At 38.1% G+C, this 23885-nt stretch overlaps 1 protein-coding gene across 13 annotated transcripts in view; it reads left to right on the top strand.

The window, feature by feature from the left end:
* The window catches only part of CASC1 (cancer susceptibility 1), an 80741-nt gene that overhangs the window by 43284 nt on the left and 13572 nt on the right, over positions 1–23885 (top strand). For all 13 annotated transcript variants that reach the window (XM_021922114.2, XM_003906118.4, XM_009180395.2 and 10 more), the window contains 2 exons: positions 643–955; positions 22947–23022. In XM_021922114.2, coding sequence (XP_021777806.2) covers positions 643–955; positions 22947–23022 — 389 coding nt within the window. The remainder of the gene's footprint in view (positions 1–642; positions 956–22946; positions 23023–23885) is intronic.

Here is a 23885-nt window from a genome sequence, read left to right as displayed (position 1 = left end):
CTGAGTTTGAAGTACTTATAAGATACCAGAGTGCAACTGGCTGAAGGCATGGAGAGAAATCTGAGGTGTAGTATATTTTGAGGAGTCATCAGCATGTAGACCAATGGTTCTTCACTTTTTGGGAGTCATAGATTCTTCTGAATGTCAAGTAATTACAGATGCTTGCACTTGTGGAAGGGCATTTTTGGACCTCTTAAAGTCCATTCAGAGATGCGTCATACCCCTACCCAACCCTAGGAAAAATAAAGCTCATATTAAAAACTTCTGATAGTATAGATAGTAATTGAGGCCACAGAAGTAACAATACCCAGAGAGTGTGTGTTGAGGGAGAGGAGAAAGAGGGCTTAGGATGGAGCACTGAGTAATATCAACATCGAAGGGATGGTCAGGAAGAAGGCCGTATAGAGGAGACAGAAAGAACTGCCAGAGATGGAGAAGACTGTGGGGTTATGGATCCCAATAAACTGTTTTGAGAAGGATAGCATCAGCAACTGGGTCCAAATGCTGCAAAGAAAGCACATGTGATCAGACTAAAAATTGGAGCAAAATTAAATGAAGAGAAATACTGCTTAGTTATAAATTTGACGCAGATCTGGAGTTTTCTAGGGTCTCATCTTTTTTGTTGTAATTAATTATTAACAGGCACAGAAGTGTCAGATTCTCTGAAACACAAATTGGATTTGAGATTCCAAGGATATTAGCAACAAGTGACATTGCTGTACGACTCCTGCATACTCACTATGATCATGTTTCTGCACTGCACCCTGTTTCAACACCATCAAAAGAACACACTTCCTCAGTAACTGAGCTTGTCAAAGATGATGTTGAGAATGTAGAAAAAGCAATCAGCAAAGAGGTCGAAGAAGAGTCCAAACAACAAGAAAAACAGTCTCACTTAATTCAGGAGGAAAAATTAAAAGTTGAGGAGGAACAAGATGATATTGAAGTGAAAATGGTAGGACACATTTAAATATACACATTTTTTTTTCTTCATGCAACACATGTTATTAGATTCCCTTAAAGTATTCTCAAGATTTTTCCTAAACAAATAGAAATTGTCTGGGAGCCACTTTCTTGCCAGTGCTTCAATTTTTAATGTGTGTCTTTTTCTTGTCTTCCATTAATAGTCAATTAATAGTTGAGCCACTAGCTTCAACATCCTAAAGTTCAGCACAGGAATTGCTCTTTTTTTTTTTTTTTTGACACGGAGCCTTGCTCTGTCGCCCAGGCTGGAGTGCAGTGGCCGGATCTCAGCTCACTGCAAGCTCCGCCTCCCGGGTTTACGCCATTCTCCCGCCTCAGCCTCCCGAGTAGCTGGGACTACAGGCGCCCGCCACCACGCCCGGCTAGTTTTTTGTGTGTTTTTTAGTAGAGATGGGGTTTCACTGTGTTAGCCAGGATGGTCTTGATCTCCTGACCTCGTGATCCGCCCGTCTCGGCCTCCCAAAGTGCTGGGATTACAGGCTTGAGCCACCGCGCCCGGCCGCTCATTTTTATATTAGGTGCACAACCGGGCAGCTTTGATGCCGTTTAATTTTTGTGTGTTTATTATATATTTCAAACTCACTCAAGGGAACTTGCCATTAAATGGAAACTTTAGTAAATAATCTTATATTACCCTGTTACTTCCTCAGTTTTTGGTTTTATAAGAAAGAATTTTATAAAGTAAAAATTTATTTTCTCAAAATATCACTCTTCTCTGAAACATTGACATCTTTAGATATAGCTTTTGACCAATTTAATAATCATATTCCTTTAGTTAGCTTCTGCTCTTTTTTCTGTTGGCAAGATTGTCAAGCTTATTTATGTTAGAAAAAAATGTCTCTTAAGAATTTAGTAATACTTTCTCAGAGCCAAGCAGATTCTTTTTTTTTTTTTTTTTTTTTTTTGAGGCGGAGTCTCGCTCTGTCGCCCAGGCTGGAGTGCAGTGGCCGGATCTCAGCTCACTGCAAGCTCCGCCTCCCAGGGTTACACCATTCTCCTGCCTCAGCCTCCCGAGTAGCTGGGACTACAGGCGCCCGCCACCTCGCCCGGCTAGATTTTTGTATTTTTTTTTTAGTAGAGACGGGGTTTCACCGTGTTAGCCAGGATGGTCTTGATCTCCTGACCTCGTGATCCGCCCGTCTCGGCCTCCCAAAGTGCTGGGATTACAGGCTTGAGCCACCGCGCCCGGCCCAAGCAGATTCTTTAATAGCCTATTTGCATGTTATGAGGGACCAAAAAATCTCAAGTTTTCTAACAAGTGCTTAAGACATGAAATGTATTAGTTTATTGATTTATTTTCTTTAAACACAGGAGAGGATTAAGGATTAGATTGAATACAAATTTAAAATCAGAATAGGAATTATTAGATACTCTAAGAACACCTGATTTATTAAGAATTCAATTTAAAATATTACATTGGTATCAAAAATTATAGACTGGGCATGGTGGCTCAAACCTGTAATCCCAGAACTTTGAGGTCAGGAGTTCGAGACCAGCCTGGCCAACATGGTGAAACCCTGTGTCTACTAAAAATACAGAAAATTAGCTGGGTGTGGTGGTGTACACTTGTAATCCCAGCTATTTGGGAGGCTGAGACAGGATAATAGCTTGAACCTGGGAGGCGGAGGTTGCAGTGAGCCGAGATCGTGCTATTGCACTCCAACCTGGGTGACAGAGTGAGACTTCATCTCAAAGAAAAATAATAATAATAATAATAAAGACTGTAGCAATGTAGAAAAATGGATATGACATAATGCTAAGTATAAAAAAATTGTATTTAGACTCTAATGACAAGCACGTGAAAAATTTAAAGGCATAAGGAAATGAGAACCCAGAAATCTCTGCATACCTGATATTTTAGAGAGGTGGGAAACGAGTGATTTATTCCTCTTTAAAAATTTGTCATTTTTGTTTAAATGTTTTTTGGGCAATAAGATCGTTTTTAAAATAAAAATTTCATTTGAACTCTCAGGTAGTGTAGAAGCTTTACTAGAGATAATAGTATTTCTAGTTCTCTTCCCTTTCCTGGAATATGGAAGGATTATACTCCTCTCCACGTTGAAGCTAGGCATGACCATGTGACTTACTTTAGCTAATGAGATGTGATTAGATTTGACAAACTCATTTATTTCCAAGGGGGAAAAAAAAGAATGGGTAAATAGGTCTCGTAAATAGGTAATAGGTAACATTGTTTCAATATGGAGTAAAATAAAGTAAAATAAAATAAAAAACCCCATTAACGTAAAATAAAATTTGGGAGGATTTGTGATTTTAAATTCCTGAAAACAAAGAACCTGTCAGTGTTTTACATGAGAATTTCATATTATTGATTTTAAAACTGTGATATAATAATTTGAAACCATTTAATTTGAACTATTGCATTTACACGGCTAAAGCAATTTTTTCTTATGCATCTATCTCAAAGTGGCCTCATATGGTAATAATTCATTATAGTTCTGTTAATTTTGGCAGTAGTTTTATTTTATTTTTTTATTTCAAAAGGTTTTTGGGGAACAGGTGGCATTTGGTTACATGGATAAGTTCTTTAGTGGTGATTTCCAAGATTTTGGTGCACCCATTACCCGAGCAGTGGATACTGTACCCATTGTGTAGCCTTTTATCCCTCATCCCTCCCCCACCCTTCCCTTGAGTCCCCAAAATCCATTGTATCATTCTTATGCATTTGCATCCTCATAGCTTAGCTCCCACTTGTGAGAACGTGTGATGTTTGGTTTTCTACTCCTGGGTTACTTCACTTAGAATAATGGTCTCCAATTCCATCCAGGTTGCTGCAAATGCCATTATTTCATTCTTTTTTATGGCTGAGTGGTGTTCCGTGGTACATATATACCTCATTTTCTTTATCCACTTGTTGATTGCTGGGCATTTAGGCTGGTTCCATATTTTTGCAATTGCAAATTGTGCTGCTATAAACATGCATGTGTAAGTGTCCTTTTCATATGACTTATTTTCCTCTGGGCAGATACCCAGTACTGGGACTGCTGGATCAAATGATAGAACTACTTTTAGTTCTTTCAGGAATGTATTAGTTTACATTCCCATCATCAGTGTAAAAGTATTCTCTTTTCACCACATCCACTCAAACATCTATTTTTTTTAATTTTTAAATTGTGGCTTTTTTTTTTTTTTTTTTTTTGAGACAGAGTCTCGCTCTGTCACTCAGGCTGGAGTGCAGTGGCATGATCTCAGCTCACTGTAACCTCCACCTCCTGGGTTCAAGCAATTCTCTTGCCTCAGACTCCTGAGTAGCTGGGATTACAGGCACGTGCCACCACACCTGGCTAATTTTTTGTAGTTTTAGTAGATACAGGGTTTCACCATGTTAGCCAGGATGGTCTTGCTCTCCTGACTTCATGGTCCATCTGCCATGGCCTCCCAAAGTGCTGGGATAACAGGCATGAGCCGCCACATTGTGCCTATTATGGCCATGTTTGCAGGAGTGAGGTAGTATCATATTGTGGTTTTGATTTGAATTTCCTTAATAATTAGTAATGTTGAGCATTTTTTCTTATGTTTCAGGACCATTTGTATATCTTCTTTTGAGAATTGTCTATTCATGTCCTTAGCCCATTTTTTGATGGGATTATTATTTTCTTGCTGATTTGAGTTCTTATAGATTCTGGATATTCTGCATCTGATAATCTTTGTCAGATGCATAGTTTGTGAAGATTTTCTCCCACTCTGTGGGTTGTCTGTTTACTCTGCTGATTATTTCTTTTGCTATGCAGAAACTTTTTCGTTTAATTAGGTACCATATATTTATCATTGTTGTCTTTGCATTTGCTTTTGGGCTATTGTTCATGAAGTCTTTGCCTAAGCCAGTGTCTAGAAGGGTTGTTCCAATGTTATTTTCTAGAATTTTTATGGTTTCAGGTCTTAGATTTAAGTCTTTGATTCATTTTGAGTTGATTTTTGTATAAGATGAGAGATGAGGATTCAGTTTCATTTTTCTACACATGGCTTGCCCATTATCCCAGCACCATTTGTTGAATCAGGTGTCCTTTCCCCCACTTTGTTTTTGCTTGCTTTGTCAAAGATCAGTTGACTGTAAGCATTTGCCTTTATTTCCAGGTTCTCTATTCTGTTCCATTGGTCTATCTGCCTATTTTTATACCAGTACCATGCTGTTTTGGTGACTATAGCTTAGTATAGTTTGAAGTCAGGTAATGTAATGCCTCTAGATTTGTTCTTTTTGCTTAGTCTTGGTTTGGCTATGTGGGCTCTTTTTTGGTTTCATATGAATTTTAGGATTTTTTTCCTAGTTCTGTGAAGAATGATAATAGTATTTTGATGAGAATTGCATTGAATTTGTGGATTGCTTTTGGCAGTATGGTCATTTTCACAATATGATTCTACCCGTCCATGAGCATGGGGTGTATTTCCATTTGTTTGTGTTATCTATGATTTCTTTCGGCAGTGTTTTGTAGTTTTCCTTGTAGAGGTCTTTCACCTCCTTGGTTAGGTATATTCCTAAGTATTTTATTTTATTTTTTATTTTTTTGCAACTATTGTAAAAGGGGTTGATTTCTTGATTTGATTCTCAGCTTGGTCACTGTTGGCGTATAGCACTGCTACTGATTTGTGTACATTGATTTTGTATGCTGAAACTTTACTGAATTCGTTTATCATATCTAGGAGCTTTTAGGATGAGTCTTTAGGGTTTTCTAGGTGTACAGTCATATTATCAGCAAACAGAGTTTGACTTCCTCTTTACTGATTTGGATGCCCTTCATTTTATTCTCTTGTCTGATTGCTCTGGCTAGGACTTCCAGTACTATGTTGAATAGAAGTGGTGAAAATGGGCATCCTTGTCTTGTTCCAGTTCTCAGGGGTAATGCTTTCAGTGTTTCCCTATTTAGTATAATGTTGGCTGTGGGTTCGTCATAGATGGCTCTTATTGGCCTAAGGCATTTCCCTTCTATGCCGATTTTGCTGAGAGTTATAATCATAAAGAGATGCTGAATTTTGTCATATGTTTTGTTTTTAATTCTCTGTGGTATATCACATTTATTGACTTGCACATGTTAAATCATTCCTGCATCCATGGTATGAAACCCACTTGATCATGGTGAATTATCTTTTTAAAAATTTATTTATTATTATATACTTTAAGTTCTGGGATACATGTGCAGAACGTGCAGGTTTGTTACATAGGTATACATGTGCCATAGTGGTTTGCTGCACTCATCAACCTGTCGTCTACATTAGGTATTTCTCCTAATGCTATCCTTAACCCTATTCCCCCACCCCCCAACAGGCCCCAGTGTGTGATGTTCCCCTCCCTGCGTCCATGTGTTGTCATTGTTCAACTCCCACTTATGAGTAGAACATGCAGTGTTTGGTTTGCTGTTCTTGCGTTAGTTTGCTGAGAATGATGGTTTGCAGCTTCATCCATGTCCCTGCAAAGGACATGAACTCATCCTTTTTTATGGCTGCATGAATTATCTTTTTGATATGCTATTGGATTCGGTTAGCTAGTATTTTGTTGAGGATTTTTACATCTATGTTCATCAGGGATATTGGTCTGTAGTTTCTTTTCTCCTTATGCCCTTTCCTGGTTTTGGTATTAGGGTGATACTGGCTCCATGGAATGATTTAGGAATGATTCCCTCTTTCTCTATCATTTGGAATAGTGTCAATAGGATTAGTAACAATTTTTCTTTGAATGCCTGATAGAATTCATCTGTGAATCCATCTGGTTCTGGACTTTTTTTTATTGGCAATTTTTTTTATTACCATTTCAGTCTTGCTGCTTGCCATTGGTCTGTTCAGAGCTTCTATTTATTTCTGTTTTATTCTGGAAGAGTTGTATACTTCCCGGAATGTATTCATCTCCTTTAAGTTTTCTGGTTTGTGTGCATAAAGGTGTTCATAGTAGCCTTGAATGATCTTTTGTATTTCTGTGATGTCAGTTGTAATATTTCTCATTTTGTTTCTAATTGAGCTTATTTGAATCTTCTCTCTTCTTTTCTTGGTTATTCTTGCTAATGGTCTATCAATTTTGTTTATCTTTTCAAAAAACAGATTTTTGTTTCATTTATGTTTTGTATTTTTTTTTGTTTGTGTCAATTTCATTAGTTCTGCTCTGATCTTGGCTATTTGTTTTCTTCTGCTTGGTTTGGGTTTGGTTTGTTCTTTTTTCTCTAATTCTTTGAGGTGTGTCTTCAGATTATCTATTTGTGCTCTTTCAGAGTTTTTGATTTAGTTATTTAATACTATGAATTTTCCTCTTAGCATCACTTTTGCTGTATCCCAGAGGTTTTGATAGGTTTTGTCACTATTATCGTTCAGTTCAAAGAATTTTTTAATTTCCATCTTGATTTTATTGTTGACCCAATGATCATTTAGGAGCAGATTATTTAATTTCCATGTGTATGCGTGGTTTTGAGGGTTCCTTTTAAAGTTGATTTCCAATTTTATTCCCTGTGGTCTGAGAGAATACTGAATATAATTTTGATTTTCTTAAAATTATTTATTTATTTGAGACCAAGTCTTACTCTGTTGCCAGGCTGGAGTGCAGTGGCGTGATCTCAGCTCTGCCTCCCGGGTTCCAGTGATTCTCCTGCTTCAGCCTCCTGAGTAGCTGGGATTACGGGCACATTCTACCATGCCCAGCTAATTTTTGTATTTTTGTAGAGACAGAGTTTCACTATTTGGCCCGGCTGGTCTCAAACTCCTGACCTAAGGTGATCCGCCTGCCTCAGCCTGCAAAACTGCTGGGATTACAGGTGTGAGCCACCATGCCAGGCCTGATTTTCTTAAATTCGTTGAGACTTGTTTTGTGGCCTCTCATATGGTATATCTTGGAGAATGTTCCTTGAGCTGATGAATAATAGAATGTATATTCTGCAGTTGTCGAGTAGAGTGTTGTGTAAATATCTGTTAAGTCCATTTGTTCTAGGGTATAGTTTAAGTTAATTATTATTTTTTTAATTTTGTGTCTTGATGACCTGTCTAGTGCTGTCAGTGGAATATTGAAGTCCCCCACTATTATTGTGTTGCCATCTATCTCATTTCTTACATCTAGTAGTAATTGTTTTATAAATTTGGGAGCTCCAGTGTTAGATGTGTATATATTTAGGATTGTGATATTTTCCTGTTGGACTAGACCTTTTTTCATTATGTAGTGACCCTCTTTGTCTTTTTTAGCTACTGTTTATAGTCTGTTTTGTCTGATGTAAGAATGGCTACTCCTGCTTGCTTTTGGTGTCTATTTGCATGGAATATCTTTTTCCACCCCTTTAAGTTTATGTGACTGTTTACATGTTAGGTGAGTCTCTTGGAGACAACAGATTCTTGGTTGGTGATTTGGTTTTTTTGTTTTTTTGTTTTTTTTTTTTTTGAGACAGAGTCTCCCTCCGTCAACCAGGCTGGAGTGCGGTGGCACGATCTTGGCTCACTGGGTTCACGCCATTCTCCTGCCTCAGCCTCCCGAGTAGCTGGGACTACAGGTGCCCGCCACCACGCCTGGCTAATTTTTTGTATTTTTAGTAGAGATGGGGTTTCACTGTGTTAGCCAGGATGGTATTGATTTCCTGACCTCATGATCCATCTGCCTCGGCCTCCCAAAGTGCTGGGATTACAGGCGTGAGCCGCCACACTTGGCCCTATTGGTGAATTCTTATCCATTCTGTAGTTCTGTATCTTTTAAGTGGAGCATTTAGGCCCTTTATATCCAATGTTAGTATTGAGATGTGAGGTACTATTCTATTCATTGTGCTAGTTGTTGCCTGAATATCTTGGTGGTTTTTTTGCCTTTTTTTTTTTTTTTTACACTGCATTATTGTTTTATAGGCCCTGTGAGATTTATGCGTTAAGGAGGTTCTATTTTGTTATATTTTGAGGTTTTGTTTCAAGATTTAAACTCCTTTTAGCAATTCTTGTAGTGCTGGTTTGGTAGTGGTAAATTCCCTTAGCATCTGTTTGTCTGAAAAAGACTTTATCTTTCCTTCATTTATGGAGCTTAGTTTTGCTGGATACAAAATTCTTGGCTGATAATTATTTTGTTTAAGGAGGCTAAAGATAGGACCCCAATCCCTTTTCTAGCATGTAGGGTTTCTGCTGAGAAATCTGCTTTTAATCTGATAGGTTTTCATCAGATTAAACCTGGTACTTTTGCCTCACATTTCTTAAGATTTTTTCCTTTGTCTTGACTTTAGATAACCTGATGACTGTGTGCCTAGGTGATGATCTTTTTGTGATAAGTTTCCCAGGCATTCTTTGAGCTTCTTGTATTTGGATGTCTAGATCTCTAGCAAAACCGGGAAGTTTTCCTTGATTATTCTTTCAAATATATTTTCCACACTTTTAGATTTCTCTTTTTCCTTGGGAACACCAGTTATTCTTTAATTTGGTTGTTTACATAATCCCAGACTTCTTGGAGGCTTTGTTCATTTTTTAAAATTCGTTTTTCTTTGTCATTGTTGGATTGGGTTAATTCAAAAGCCTGTCTTCAAACTTTGAAGTTCTTTCTTCTATTTGTTTAGTTCCATTGTTGAAAACTTTCCAGTGTATTTTGCATTCCTCTAAGCGTGTCTTTCTTTTCCAGAAGTTGTGATTGTTTTTTATTTATGCCATTTATCTGGAGATTTTTTAATCCATAGCCTGTATCATTTTTGCAATTTTCTTTAAGTTGGTTTTCACCTTTCTCTGATGACTCCTTGAGTAGCCTAATAATCGACCTTCTGAATTCTTTTTGTGGCAATTCAGAGATTTTTTTTCTTGGTTTGGATCTACTGCTGGTGAGCTAGTGTGATATTTTGGGGGTGTTAAAGAACCTTGCTTTTTCATATTACCAGAATTGTTTTTCTGGTTCCTACTAACTTGGGTGGACTGTATGAGAGGAAAGATCTGGGGCTCAAGGGCTGCTGTTCAGATTCATTTGTCCCGTGAGGTGATCCCTTGATGTGCTCTCCCACTTCCCCTACAGATGAGGCTTCCTGAGAGCCAGACTGCAGTTATTATTATTGCTTTTCTGGATCTAGCCACCCAGTGGAGCTACCAGGCTCCAGGCTGGTACTATGGAGTCTCTGCAAAGAGTCCTGTGGTATGACTCATCTTCCAAGCTCTCAACTGTAGATACCAGAACCTGCTCTAGTGAACGTAGCAGGGGAATGAAGTGGACTCTGAGGGTTCTTGGTTGTAGTTTGGTTTAGTGCACTGGTTTTCGCAAATGCTGGTGTGCTAGCTGTTCACTGGCCTCCAGCCAGGAGGTGGCGCTTTCAAAAGGGCATCAGCTGCGGTAGTGTGGGAGGATACAAGTTTGCCCTAAGGTAATCTGGATAAGTATTCAGGTTTCTCAGGTGATGGATGGGACCATAGAGCTCCCAAAAGATTATGTCTTTTGCCTTTGGCTACCAGGGTAGGTAAAGAAAGACCATCAGGTGGAGGCAGGTATGGGCATGTCTGGGCTCTGACTCTCCTTGGGCGGGAGTTGCTGTATCTGCTCTGGTGGATGCGGGTATGCTTCTCAGGCCAGTGCAGTTATGCTCCCAGGGGGATTATGGCTGCCTCTGCTGTGTCATACAGGTCGCCAGGGAGGTGGGGGAAAGTCAGCAGTGATGGGCCTCACCAAGCTCCTACACATCCAGCAAGGCCAGTCTCGCTCCCACCATGCCCCACCAACAGCTACTGAGTTTATATCCAGGCAACCAATGAGGAGGGCTGAGATCTTGCCCCAGGCTACAAGCCTCCCCGCTGAGAAAGCAAGCAGGGCTTTCAGACTCTGCCCTCCCTGCCCTCTGTGGCTTCTGTGCTTGTGTCTGTACTTCCCATTTCCCACTGCCCCCCACCACCCTTGATCCCCCGTTCCTGGATCCTGCCCAGGAAAATTTGTACTTGGTGGAAATTATTGCAAAGTTCAGCTAGAAGTTTCCTTCTCCCTGTGGTCCTTCCCCAGTTCCACTGGCAACTCTCCCCAAGGACCCCTGTGAGATAAAGTCAGAAATGGCTTCCCTGGAGACCAGGAGCACCTCCCGGACTCTTCCCACTGCTTCTTCTACTTCATTCGGCTTTCTAAATCCACTTCCGTTCTAGTTAAGGTTAAATCCTTCTCCCATGATCTGGATTTTCAGGTTCCCCAGGGAGGGTGTGTGTTTGGAGGCAGATTATCCCCCCTCACACTTTGGACACTCATAGTATTTCAGCTGTCTCATGGACTTTGCAGTGGCAAGCGCTTCTTTCAGAGTCTGTGAATTATTTCAGTTTTCCTGCTGTGTTCCTGCAGCAGTACCTAGAGCAAAAGTTCACAATGTGAGTCTCCATACACTGTTCTGTCTGTCCAAGTGGGAGCTGCAAGTTAGTCCCGCCTTGTATCTGCCGTGTTTCTTGTAAGTCTGGCAATAGTTTTATATTAAATATATAAGCATATGAACCTACTACAATACTGACTGAATAGTGAATTTGTATCTTCTTCTCAACATTCGTCATCAATTACTGTAGAGAGCTAGTGGGCCTGAAAGTACCGAACTAAGCTTTTCTTAGTTTGAATGGCCCTTACCGATGAATTTAACTACATCCAGTTTTTGTTATTATTTAATGTTGTATTGAACCATTTTAGGTTATAATGATGAATAAAGATATGCAAATGATGATGTTGAAAGTGCCACAAAAGTACACCAAGGAGGCCGGGCGCAGTGGCTCACGCCTGTAATCCCAACACTTTGGGAGGCTGAGGCAGGTGGATCACCTGAGATCAGGAATTTGAGATCAGCCTGGCCAACATGGTGAAACCCCATCTCTATTAAAAGTACAAAGATTAGCTGAGCATAGTGGCATGTGTCTGTAATCCCAGCTGCTCGGGAGGCTGAGGCACGAGAATCATTTGAATCTGGGAGGCAGAGGTTGCAATGAGCCGAGATCGTGCCACTGCACTCTAGCTTGTGTGATAGAGTGAGACTCTGTCTCTAAAATGTATGCCAAGGAAAACCATTATAGTGAGTGGTAAGATGCACATTTTATCAAATTTGAGTCTATGTTCAAATACATATTCTAGGCTGTTATGGCTCAAGCTTATAATCTCAGTAGAGATTATAGGCAGGCCTAAACAAGAGGATCCCTTGAGCTCAGGAATTCAAGACCAGCCTGAGCAACATAGCGAGACCTCAGCTGGACTAAAAATAAAAAAAAGTAGCCGGATGTGGTGGCATATGCCTATAGTTCGAGTTGCTAGGAACCCTGAGGTGAGAGATTGCCTGAGCCCGGGAGGTCAAGGCTGCAGTGAGCAGTGATCATGCCACTGCCCTCAAGTTTAGGCAAGACTGCAGGACCCTGTCTCAAAAACAATAAAAACAAAACAAATACATAGTCCAAGAAACCTCAAAGATCAGCAGGCAATTAGTGATATGGCAGAAATAATTTTACTTTATAAAAGGCAATGAAAACTTGTCCAAAGTCTGTGAATGGTAAGAATTGTGTGAATGGTAGATACAGGAACCTGGCTGGAGGAACCGTATATCAGGGGATTTAGAAAGAGACAGGTGATTGCCTAGAAAATGAGAGTAACATTGACTCAGCACCCTCATTTCTAGGAACAAATCTTCTGACCAGCACCAGACACATGTGTAGATGCTTATGCTTATGTACGTGTGCTCTATCCTTCTGCCGAAAACCCCACAGCATTCGGAAAATGCGAATATGAATAAGGCTGAAGTATGTATGATTTCCACAGAAGCAGAAGAACCCCATAGTACTGGTGAAGTATGCCAGGGCAGGAGGGGGAGGCCATCTCCTGTGCTGAAGCGGGAAGGGTGGTGGGTGACTGCCTAGAGCAAAGAATCCCCCAACGCAAAACTACTTGTCGGATGGTCCTACACTTTCCACAGATTCTGAACAGTGTAAACTGTCTTTTGTAAGTGTGAGTAGACTGCAGGAAGCAAAAATCACTAGATTTATAAAGACAATCAGCAGCTCAAGAGAGGAAGACAGAGATCATTTGATGGGATTTGTCAGGGAAAAAGAATGAGAGATGATGGTTAGAAATAGGAAGTGTAATATCTGTATAAAAGAAGCTTCAGAAGCCGAGAATGGACAGGATGAGTTTGATATAATAATTGGTGCTGGGGCAGCTGACTACGATTTAAAATAAATTTGATTTTCACTTTACCCTAAAGACTAAAAAGAAAACAACAAACCATAGTTTCCAATATAAAAACAAACTAAACTATTCAAAAATTATAAAAATAATGAAAGTATTTGAAGAGAACATAGGAAACTTATCTTTACTAACAAGATCTTTCTTATCAGTGCATCAAAACCAAAAGCATGAATGAAAAAGAGATTGGATTCAAGTATTTGTGTAGCCCCATACACCTCATTATAAACAAAGCTGAAAGGCAAATAACAGACTGAGAAAAATGTTTCAACATACATGACAAAGGGTTCATACCCTAATATAAAGAATTTGTACACATCAGTGAGAAGACAATTTCTTAATATAAAATTAAGCAAAGGACATGAGCAAGCAGTTGAGAAAGGAAATACAACTAGCCAATAAAAATATAAAAATGTACTGAACCAAATAAGTAATCAAATTAGAAAAAAAAAAGGTCATTTGTTTTCCTATCAGATTAAGCAGGCAGGCATCTTCACATACTGTTACTAGAAAAGTAAATCTGTACAATCCTTATTTGGCACCATGTAAACATGCCTATGATTAGTGATTTTTACTTATAGTAATTTATTATTAGAAAATAATAGAACAAAATAAATAAAAATGATTGTGCCAAGATGTTCATTGAAATTTTTTTATAGTAGCAAAAACAGTCCACAAATTAAAAAATTATAAAATATCCAAACAGTACTAGTTGGTTTGGATATTTGGATATTTTATCATTTAAAATGACAAAGATTTTATATACCTTTCTATAGAAAGATGCCTAGGATGTATTGTTAAATTTTTTTTAAAGTTAAAACTCTATTATCAATATGATTGTCTTTTTTTGAATGCACAGAAAAAATCTAGAAGCCTCTCTACCAAAGAGTGGTTATCTTTTGGTGGTGGGGGAAGAACAAGAGAAGGATGGGATGGTGGTATATTATCAGTGATTTTTTTTATTCTCTGTACTCTATTGTATTATTTGGATTTTCAATAAATGAGTACTGAACACACATTACTTTCCTCATAGGAAATGAAACAATGTATTTGCCATTTTGGCTTTAAAGGGGGGAAAGTTCATGATAAGCCTCTGTGCTGAGGTGAAATGCCCTTCTTCCCATCACACTAATTCCTGTACCTAACTTCTACTTGTCTTGATTCAAAACTTACCTTAAATTTTATCTCCATAGAATCCTCCGTTTCCTCAGATTAAATTAGATGTCCGTCCACTATGCTCTTGTCATTCTGTTTAATTATTAGAATTCTTACCTTAAACACTAAATTATGATCTTGAGGACAAGAACTGCTTGATAGACTTCACATTTAAGCAGAGAGAATAGAGCTCATAAGGGCTCAATGAATGTTTATTGAATGAAGGAAGAAGTGAATGAATGGATGTTTAAGTGATGAAAAGCAGGCCCTGACTTGAGTCTGATTTGTTGTGAGCAGCCTACATAAATTGGGGATTTCAACCACTATCCTCCTCAAAGTTATCCTGTCTATTGAGAGATACTTAAGATCCTCTTCATTACAGTTGGGTGTGCTAGAGATCATTTCTGCTACCTTTACGGATTCTGCAAGCTGGTCACTGGGGATTCTTGGGACTCTTCTCCTCTGCAGTTCTGATCCTCCACCCCTTTAGTGATCCGGCATAGTATGTGGTGATAGGAAGATTCTTGCTGTCACTACAGCAGCCTTAGGAAAGGTGTGCTCTTCCTATTCCAGTTGGAACTCAGTGTGCATTTGAAGCAATAGTTACAGACAGTGGTTAAGTTTGTATTCCTATATAATCACGGCTACAGGGGAACTAACATAACCCTAAATTTCATTTGTGACATATAACAATTTGTGTGTGACAAAATGTTTTCTAAATGTTTTAAACTGCCATATAAACTCATGATACTCAACTTTTGTGTGTATGTGTAAATTAGGGACTACATGTAAGATCAGTAGGCAAACTTAACTATGTTTTGGATTTGGAGAAAAAATTCTGTATTTTTCCAGGTTTTTTTTTTTTTTGGTTGGGGGTAAAATGCTTACCTCACAATTTTAGGTTATCATATTTTATTATAAATCTTATATTTTTTATATCTTTACATTGACTTTAGAGACTGATACAAGGCAAATATGATATAATAAGGCAGGCAATTATGGCCCGCAATATTTGAGTTATGTTTGATGCGTCAGATAATCACAAATAACAAGTATTTAGTATTTTGGTCATTTAAAAATTTAAATCTCTTACATTAGAAGATGTACACATTGTTTTCTTTTTCATGAGTGCAGCAAGAAGTGTGCCACTAGAGGGCTCTTAATACCACATTTTAGATCATTTAAATGTGTAATACTAATAATATTATAGGTATTGGGTAATACTGTCTTCCCAATTACTATATCATGCGAACTTTTTAGAAAAACCTAATTTAAGTGTAGCACATTTGCGAGAAATTAATTTTTAATGAGAATTACCTTCAGAACTACATTAGTGATCTAAAGGGCATGCATGATAGTATGTGGGTCTTTGAACTTTTAAAAGTTAAAGTAGTCTCTAGCTTTAAGATAGTTTAAACAAATATATACAGGATTAAACATAAATATTTTATATATGTAATGTATATGTTATTTGTCAAACATTTACTAAATACCTGCTATTGATAAGGGATTCAACACGATCTTGTTTTTAATGAGCTAACAATCTTGTGGATTAGAAGAGTTACCATATATTCTAATATGTGCAATGAAAGAGATTCTACTTGGGGGTTAAGATATCAAAATAGGCTGGGCACGGTGGCTCATGCCTGTAATCCCAGCACTTTGGGAGGCCAAGCCAGGGGGATCACCTGAGGTCGAGAGTTTGAGACCAGCCTGACCAACACGGAGAAACCCCATCTCTACTAAAAATACAAAATTAGCCGGTGTGGTGACAGGTGCCTGTAATCCTAGCCACTCAGGAGGCTGAGGCAGGAGAATCATTTGAACCCAGGAGGTAGAGGTTGTGGTGAGCCGAGATTGCGCCATTGTACTCTAGCCTGGGCAACAAGAGTGAAACTCCATCTCAAACAAAAACAAAAACAACAAAAAAGGAGATCAAAATAAACCCAAAATAAAAACAAATGAACAGATTGGAAGTCTTCTCTCGTGAGGTAGCATGAGCTGAATCTTTCAGTGTAGCATGGAGAAGTTTAGCTAGGAAGGAAAGGAAGTTATTCTGGCCAGAGGGAAAAGTATGGAGACATGAAATAGCCTGAGTAATTTGGGATGTTTTGTGATAATCATGGATAAATTAAAAATCCATGGGAATAGGTTATATAAAAAACCTAGCATCAGAGCTCCTTAACATTCAACAACCTTTAACCTGCCACAAATGTATGTTTTCAGTGCATTTCCAGGTCATACCCTGGGAGTTGTTCTCATTTCCTTACTCACTTACTGAATATTTATCATATGCCTACCTCTATGTGGTAGGCACCATTCTGGCCCTCAGGGGAGGATGGCCAAAGGACAAATAAGGCTCCTTCTCTCATAATTTACATGCAAGTTAAGAGAAATCAACAATAAATAAGAAAAAGTAGCAAATACCATATAGTAATCATTTATGCACAGAATTAAACAGGATTAAACTGGGAGTGACTTTACATTTCGTTGTTAGGGAGGGCCTGTTTGATGGCGTATTATTTAGCTGAGACCCAGATGACAAGAAAGAATCAGCTATAAAATGATGAAGGTAGGCCGGGCGCGGTGGCTCAAGCCTGTAATCCCAGCACTTTGGGAGGCCGAGACGGGCGGATCACGAGGTCAGGAGATCGAGACCATCCTGGCTAACACGGTGAAACCCCATCTCTACTAAAAAAACACACAAAAAACTAGCTGGGTGTGGTGGCGGGCACCTGTAGTCCCAGCTACTCGGGAGGCTGAGGCGGGAGAATGGCGTGAACCCGGGAGGCGGAGCTTGCAGTGAGCTGAGATCCAGCCACTGCACTCCAGCCTGGGCGACAGAGCGAGACTCCGTCTCAAAAAAAAAAAAAAAAAAAAAAAAAAGATGAAGGTAAAAGTAGTCTTCAGTCACAATTATTCCAGAAGTCATAAGACAAGTGAGAAGGAAGGCCAGCGACTGATGTATGATGGGCAAGAAGCAAAGTGGTAGGTAATAAAGTTGGAAAAGGAGGCACAAGCCAGATAAAGTCAGGCTTTGCAGGCCAGAGTGAGAATTTAGGCTTTTATTATAAATGCAGTGGGGAGCCATTAGAGGGTGGTAAGTAGGAGTGTGACATGATGTGATGTATGGTTCTGAAAGGTTATTCTGGCTACTGTATAGAGAAAAAATTGTGAGGAGCCAGAATAAAAGCACAGTATCTAGTTCAGTAGTACTGGTAAGTAATAAGAAGCCATGGTGGTTCTGACAGAGGTTGCAGTAAGAGCTGTAGAAAGATGAATATGTTTGGGAGATGTTTTGGAGGTAAAATATATCTAACTGAGTTTTTATTTTGAGAAATGAGGCATGTGGTCGTACAGTTTACAGAGATGAACAGGAATAGAGTGAAACAGTTGAGAGTGGCTGTGAAACAGAGTTCTGTTTGGGTCATGGTAGGTTTGGGGGACGCAAGTGGAAATGACAGGTAGGCAAATGTGAACCTGGAGTACAGAGGAAAGTCAGGCACAGCTCCACGTACATGTTCATGTGCAGGTTATGTTCTGAACTTGTGCAATCAAGCAGTACACAATGTGTGTGACCTACAGAGCATCACTAGCTTATGTTTGGGTACTATTGGTCTATAGATAGTATTTAAAGCCACTGGAATGAATGAGACCAGTAGTCTCAGGATAATTATTCTTAATTAATGCTGTATTTTCAAAATTCATTTTCAATTCCTTATCAAGAATCAGTTCCAATAATTTATTTTGAGTTATAGTAAAATTGAAATTATCTTCTGATGAAAAAGTATATTTCAGATCAATGAATTTCTTTTGCATAGATCTTCTGTTGATGGATAATAAAATTCAAGACATTCTGTCAAACTTGTGTTCAGTGCTGACATTTTGCAGATATTATCAAGATCATTTACTTCATTAATAATTGTTGGCATCAGTTTCCTATATTCTCTTCCAATACTTTCATGATTTTTGTAGCTTTTGATTGGTTTAGTTTTGTTTTTACATTGGAATCTTACCATCTGGAATTTATTTTAGTGTAAAGTGAGAAGAATGAATCTAAATTTATTTTATTGCAAATCTTAGCCAGCTGTCTCAGAACACATACCATATAAACCTAGGCTTTTTCCATTGATCTGAAATGCCATATGCTAGATTTTCAAGTGGATCCTATGATCTATTTCTGGAATCTATATTGTTTTTATTGATCTACCTGTTAATGATAGGTTATGTTTTTATATCAAATTCAAATTGCACATTTACTAAGGAATTTCTGTGTTATCTGTGCATTTATCAAGTTGCAATGAAAATTATTTGCTAGTGTCCCGTGACATTCTTTCATGTTATAAACCAGTTCTTGTATACATTGAGCCAAGATATTATTGAAAAGTTATTTTAACTTCCTTCTCTGATTCATATTCTGTCAAAATTTCCAAGCAAACATCTTTTAGAAATTGTTATTTACTCTCAATCTATTATAAGTCTATAAATTTGATACAATTGAGGTAAAAATTCCAGTTGTCAATTTTTGAGGCTTGACAAAATACTCTTAAAGTTTATCTAGAAGAAAAAAATACTTGGAAAACACCCAATTTTGTAAAAGAATTATGATGAAAGAGGACCTTCATTACCAGATGTAAAACATGATGAAAATAGGAATAAAGAGGTATTTTTTTGGCTTCATTGCCAACAAACACAAGGAGTTTATTATTATTATAACATACAAAACTTATACATTATACCCGTATTGTCAGCAAATGAGATTTGAAGTTTTTGTGCAGGAGCACGTTCTGATGACACTGTTGCAGTTACCGGAAGACATTCTAGAGTAGTTTTCAGAATTAAGGAGCTTGTGCTAGAGTGTAAGTTCACTCATTGCATCTTTCTAGAAGTCTAACTTCAGAAAAGAGTCAGTTGAGCTAAAGACTAGTACAAATTTTTAAAAAATTGACTATGTAAAGGCAATGTGTCATATGCAAGAATATCCTCTTTATGATGTGGTAATATTGAAAGTGATAAATTCCTGTTGTTGTGTGCTGAGGTGAAGTACTCATGTTTATCAGGGGAAAAGTTCTGGTGAGAAAGTCTGAATTCCTGGTGTTCCTGCAAGATAAGAAGCCAGTTAGGTCTAAACTCTTTGAAGAGTTCTCAACTTTTTGAAGATATAAATTAGACTGACTTGCCTATTGGTCTGATATCTTTGGTATTTTTATGGGTCATAATCCTCCCTGTAAGAAATAAATGCAACTTGGTTTTTAAAGGTAAGTAATGCCAAAGGCTACCTGGCTCTCCCACAGGCACCTCAAATTCAGCATTCCACAATCAAATTCATTACTTTTCCCCCAAACCTGTCCTTCCTCCTCCTTTTCTTTTTCGTGCTAATTGTTATCACCCTCTACCTTAATTACCTAAATCCAACACCTGAACATCAGCCTTAGCCTCTCTCCCTTGCTTTACTTTTATATCCAGTCCCTCTTCAAGTTAAGTTTTTAATTCCTTATCATCTCTCCTATAAGCTCCATCTAGTGGCCCTGGTTGCTTCTGCCTTGGGTAGGTCCTGATCGTCTCTACATTGGACTTCTAGCACTTCACTGAGCAGCCCAGTGATCAGGTGGCTGCCAGAATACTCTTTCCAAATGCAAATATCTTCACATTAGGTTCCTACTGAAGGCCTTTTATGAGCTTTCCTTTACCCATAGGAGAAATTCTAAAGTCTTTAGAGTGGCATTCAAAGCTCTCCACAATCTGGCATTTCTCCAGCCTCAGATCTTTACACCCTCCTGGCATGCCTCACTCCAGCTATACCTGACCACTTGGAGTACTTGGAACCCTGTTTTGCTTCATGCCTTTCACTCACATTAGAATTCTCTCCCACCATTTTTGGGGGAGGATCTATTAATAATTCTCTTTCAATATTTAGTCCAAAAAACCTGGAAGCATCATGTTACCTGACTTCAAAGTATACTACAGGTCTACAGTAACCAAAACAGCATGGTACTGGTACAAAAACAGGCACATAGACTAATGGAACAGGTAAGAGAGACCAGAAATAAGGCCACACATCTGCAAACATCTCATCTTCAACAAAGCTGACAAAAACAAACAATGGGGAAAAGACTCCCTGTTCAATAAAAATGGTTCTGGGATAACTGGCTAGCCATATACAGAAGATTGAAACTGTACCCCTTTCTTATACTGTTTACAAAAATCAGCTCAATATGGATGAAAGACTTAAATGTAAAACCCAAAACTATAAAAACCCTGAAAGACAACCCAGGCAATGCAATCCTGGACATAGGATGGGCAAAGATTTCATGAAAAAGACACCAAACGCAATTGCAACAAAAGCAAAAATTGATAAGTGGCATCTAATTAAACTTAAGAGTTTCTGCACAACAAAAGAAACTATCAACAGAGTAAACAGCCTGCAGAATGATAGAAAATATTTGCAAACTATGCATCTAGCAAAGGTCTAATATCCAGCATCTATAAGGAACTTAAACAAATTTAGAAGAGAAAAACAACCCTATTAAAAAGTGGGCAAAGGACATGAATAGGCACTTTTCAAAAGACATATGTGTGGCCTAGAAGCATATGAAAAGAAGCCAAATATCACTGATCGTTAGAGAAATGTAAATCAAAACGACAATGAGATACCATCTCACACCAGTCAGAATGGCTACTACTAAAAAGTCAAAAACTAAAAGTTGCTGGTGAGGTTGTGGAGAATAGGGAACACTTATACACTGTTGGTGGGAGTGTAAATTAGTTCAACCATTGTGGAAAGCAATATGGTGATTCCTCAAAGAGCTAAAAGCAGAATTACCGTTTGACCCAGCAATCCCATTACTGGGTACATACCCAGAGAAATATAAATCATTCTACCATAAGGACACGTGAACGTGAATGTTCACTGTAGCACTATTCACAATAGCAAAGACACGGAATCAACCTCTAAATGCCCATCAGTGACAGATTAGATAAAGAAAATGTACATATACACCATGGAATACTGTGCAGTCATACGAAAGAATGAGATCATCTCTTTTGCAGGAACATGGGTGGAGCTGGAGGCTATTATCCTTAGCAAACTAATGCAGGAACAGAAAACCAAATACCACATGTTCTCACTTATAAGTGGGAACTAAATGATGAGAACTCATGAACACAAAGAAGAGAACAGCAGACACTGGGGCGTACTTAGGAGTAGAGGGTGGGAGGAGAACAAGGAGCAGAAAAATAACTATTGGGTACTAGGCTTAATACCTAGGTGATGAAATAATCTGTACAACAAACCCCTGTGACCTGAGTTTGCCTATACAACAAGCTTTCAGGTGTATCCTCGAACCTAAAATAAAAGTTTTAAAAAAAAATTAGTTCAAACTTACTACCTTTAGGTAAGAGAGGTGTTGCCTGTCTTCATCCACCCATTTTCCCACATAATTAACTCTTCTTCCTTGTGCTCCTATTGTGGATCCCTTACTTTCTACTACAACACTCACACAAATACAACCATTTGTTTACTTGCTTCCCTAATAGACTGGAAGTTCCTTACGTCAGGGACCTTGTCTTTTATTTGCCAGTGTCTAGCAATGCCACTACTATTTAGGAGCTCCGTAATTTTTTTTTTTTTTTTTTTTGAATGAATAAACAAGGGAGAAGGTTCAGAGGCGTGATGGAAAGGGTTTGCAGAGAATGCAATAGTGTTAAAGCTGGTCAGGAGGAAGACACATGGGGCAATATGGTGATGAGAGATGGGAAAGACTAGTTTACTGTGGGGGACTTGTCTGTGTATGATGGTTAAGAGTCATGGGAATAACTAGTTTTAAATATCTGACTAGAACCCTGGTATAAGGTTATTCTGTTGCTGCAGAAGTGCAGGTACTACCTGAAGTCAAATGAAGTTTACTGGATGTCATTCAATTTGCAAGTATTAGCACGCATACACACACACAATTTTTGTACTAGCAACACTGCATTTGTCTAGTGCTTTACATTACCCAAAGTTCTTTTATTTCCATTATCTTATTTGACCCTTAAAACAGTTATCTCCCTCAGCTTCAGTTTCCTTATTCTTCGGATTGTTTGCAAGATGTGTTATATATCTGATACACAGTTAAATACCAAATATGTTACCATTACATCAGGAATTTGAGGCTCATAATAGTTAAATGACTTGCTCAAGGTCAGAAAAGTAAGTTAGTGGCAGATTTAGACATAGAGTCTAGATTATTTTTACTGCACTAGAGTACAGTGAGATACTATCTTCTACATTACTTGAGGTGCAACATCTTTAATTTCCTTGAGAGACTTACCCCAAAGCAGGCTTTGGGATGACTCTATCAGAGCTGATTATCAAATGTAAGCAAAATCTACCTCCTGGATAAACCAAAATGCAAATATAAATATTTTTTATAGCTTGTATTGCTTCCTAATCTCCATCTTTTACACTTAAGGGTTTTCAGCAGAGAATCTGAGCAGGATAGCTTCTTGCCCTTGTGAAGTTTTGTGGAGATTTTAGTTGCTCTTTAAAATATTGCTTTTGAGTCCAGTTTTATGGTAGAGCAAGTATCAGTTTGGGGTTTTCGGCCCTAGAATTAAGGTACCAGACATCTGAAGTGAGTACTGGAACACAAAGACAATAACTGTGCTCTGTAGACACTGACAATCACACCCATATGTCTGTGGTTTTTTACAGAGTTCTGCTGAGGAAGAATCTGAAGTCATAAAATGTGAACTAGAGATGAAAGTATTAAGTGAAACTGTTTCAGCAGGTATTCTAAATTACATTTTAATAATTTAACTTTATTGAGATTTTCTTCTTACAGAAGAAATACAGGATCATGGTTTAAAATATTCAGACATTGCAAAAATATATTTAAAGTGAAATTCTTCATAGTCCCTTTTCTAACAGTGTTAACAGATTTCTTTGCTCAATTTATCCCTGTCTCTCTTAATTTCTGATAAAACCATGGGATTATATTATACAAATGTTTTTGTTGAGAATACTTTTCTCCCACCTAACAATAAGTTACATACATAGAACTCAATATATATTTCATATAAATGAATATTAAACATTATTCTAAGAATACATTGGTAACCTCACTTTTTAAAGTAATTGTATAATTCCATCCAATAATGGAACACTATTTAAATCCCTATTGATAGGTTGTTTCTAATTTTGTATTATTACAATGTTGTAATGAACTTTCACGAGTGCACATACACAACTGAAAGTCTCTCAACACTTCTGGGTATTCACAAGTGTTTGCATTCAGTGTAGTCCTGGCAAATAGCAGTTGGATATAGTTTAGAAATGTCAAGGAAACGTGATTTAGAAATGTGATGTCTAATATGTCAGTCTTTTAGTTTGAGATTTATATACATCTTTTCTGTTAACTTTATGTTTCTTTCCCAATAACTTCTAGGAATCTATTTCTATATATTTCTTAGCATATTTTTTCATAACAGGCCTTTTCTCCTTCACTTTTTCTTTCTACTTCTTCTTTTTTTTTTTTTTTTTTTTTGAGACGAGATCTTGCTCTGCTGCCCAGTAGTGGTGCGGATTATGGCTCACTGCAGCCTCAACTGCCCAGGCTCCAGTAATTCTCCCACCTCAGCCTGCTGAGTAGCT

This window comes from Papio anubis, chromosome 9 (genome assembly GCF_008728515.1).
Source record: "Papio anubis isolate 15944 chromosome 9, Panubis1.0, whole genome shotgun sequence".
Lineage (NCBI taxonomy): Eukaryota > Metazoa > Chordata > Mammalia > Primates > Cercopithecidae > Papio > Papio anubis.
Note: the sequence above shows the minus strand (reverse complement) of the source record. Positions and strands in the feature narration are given on the sequence as shown.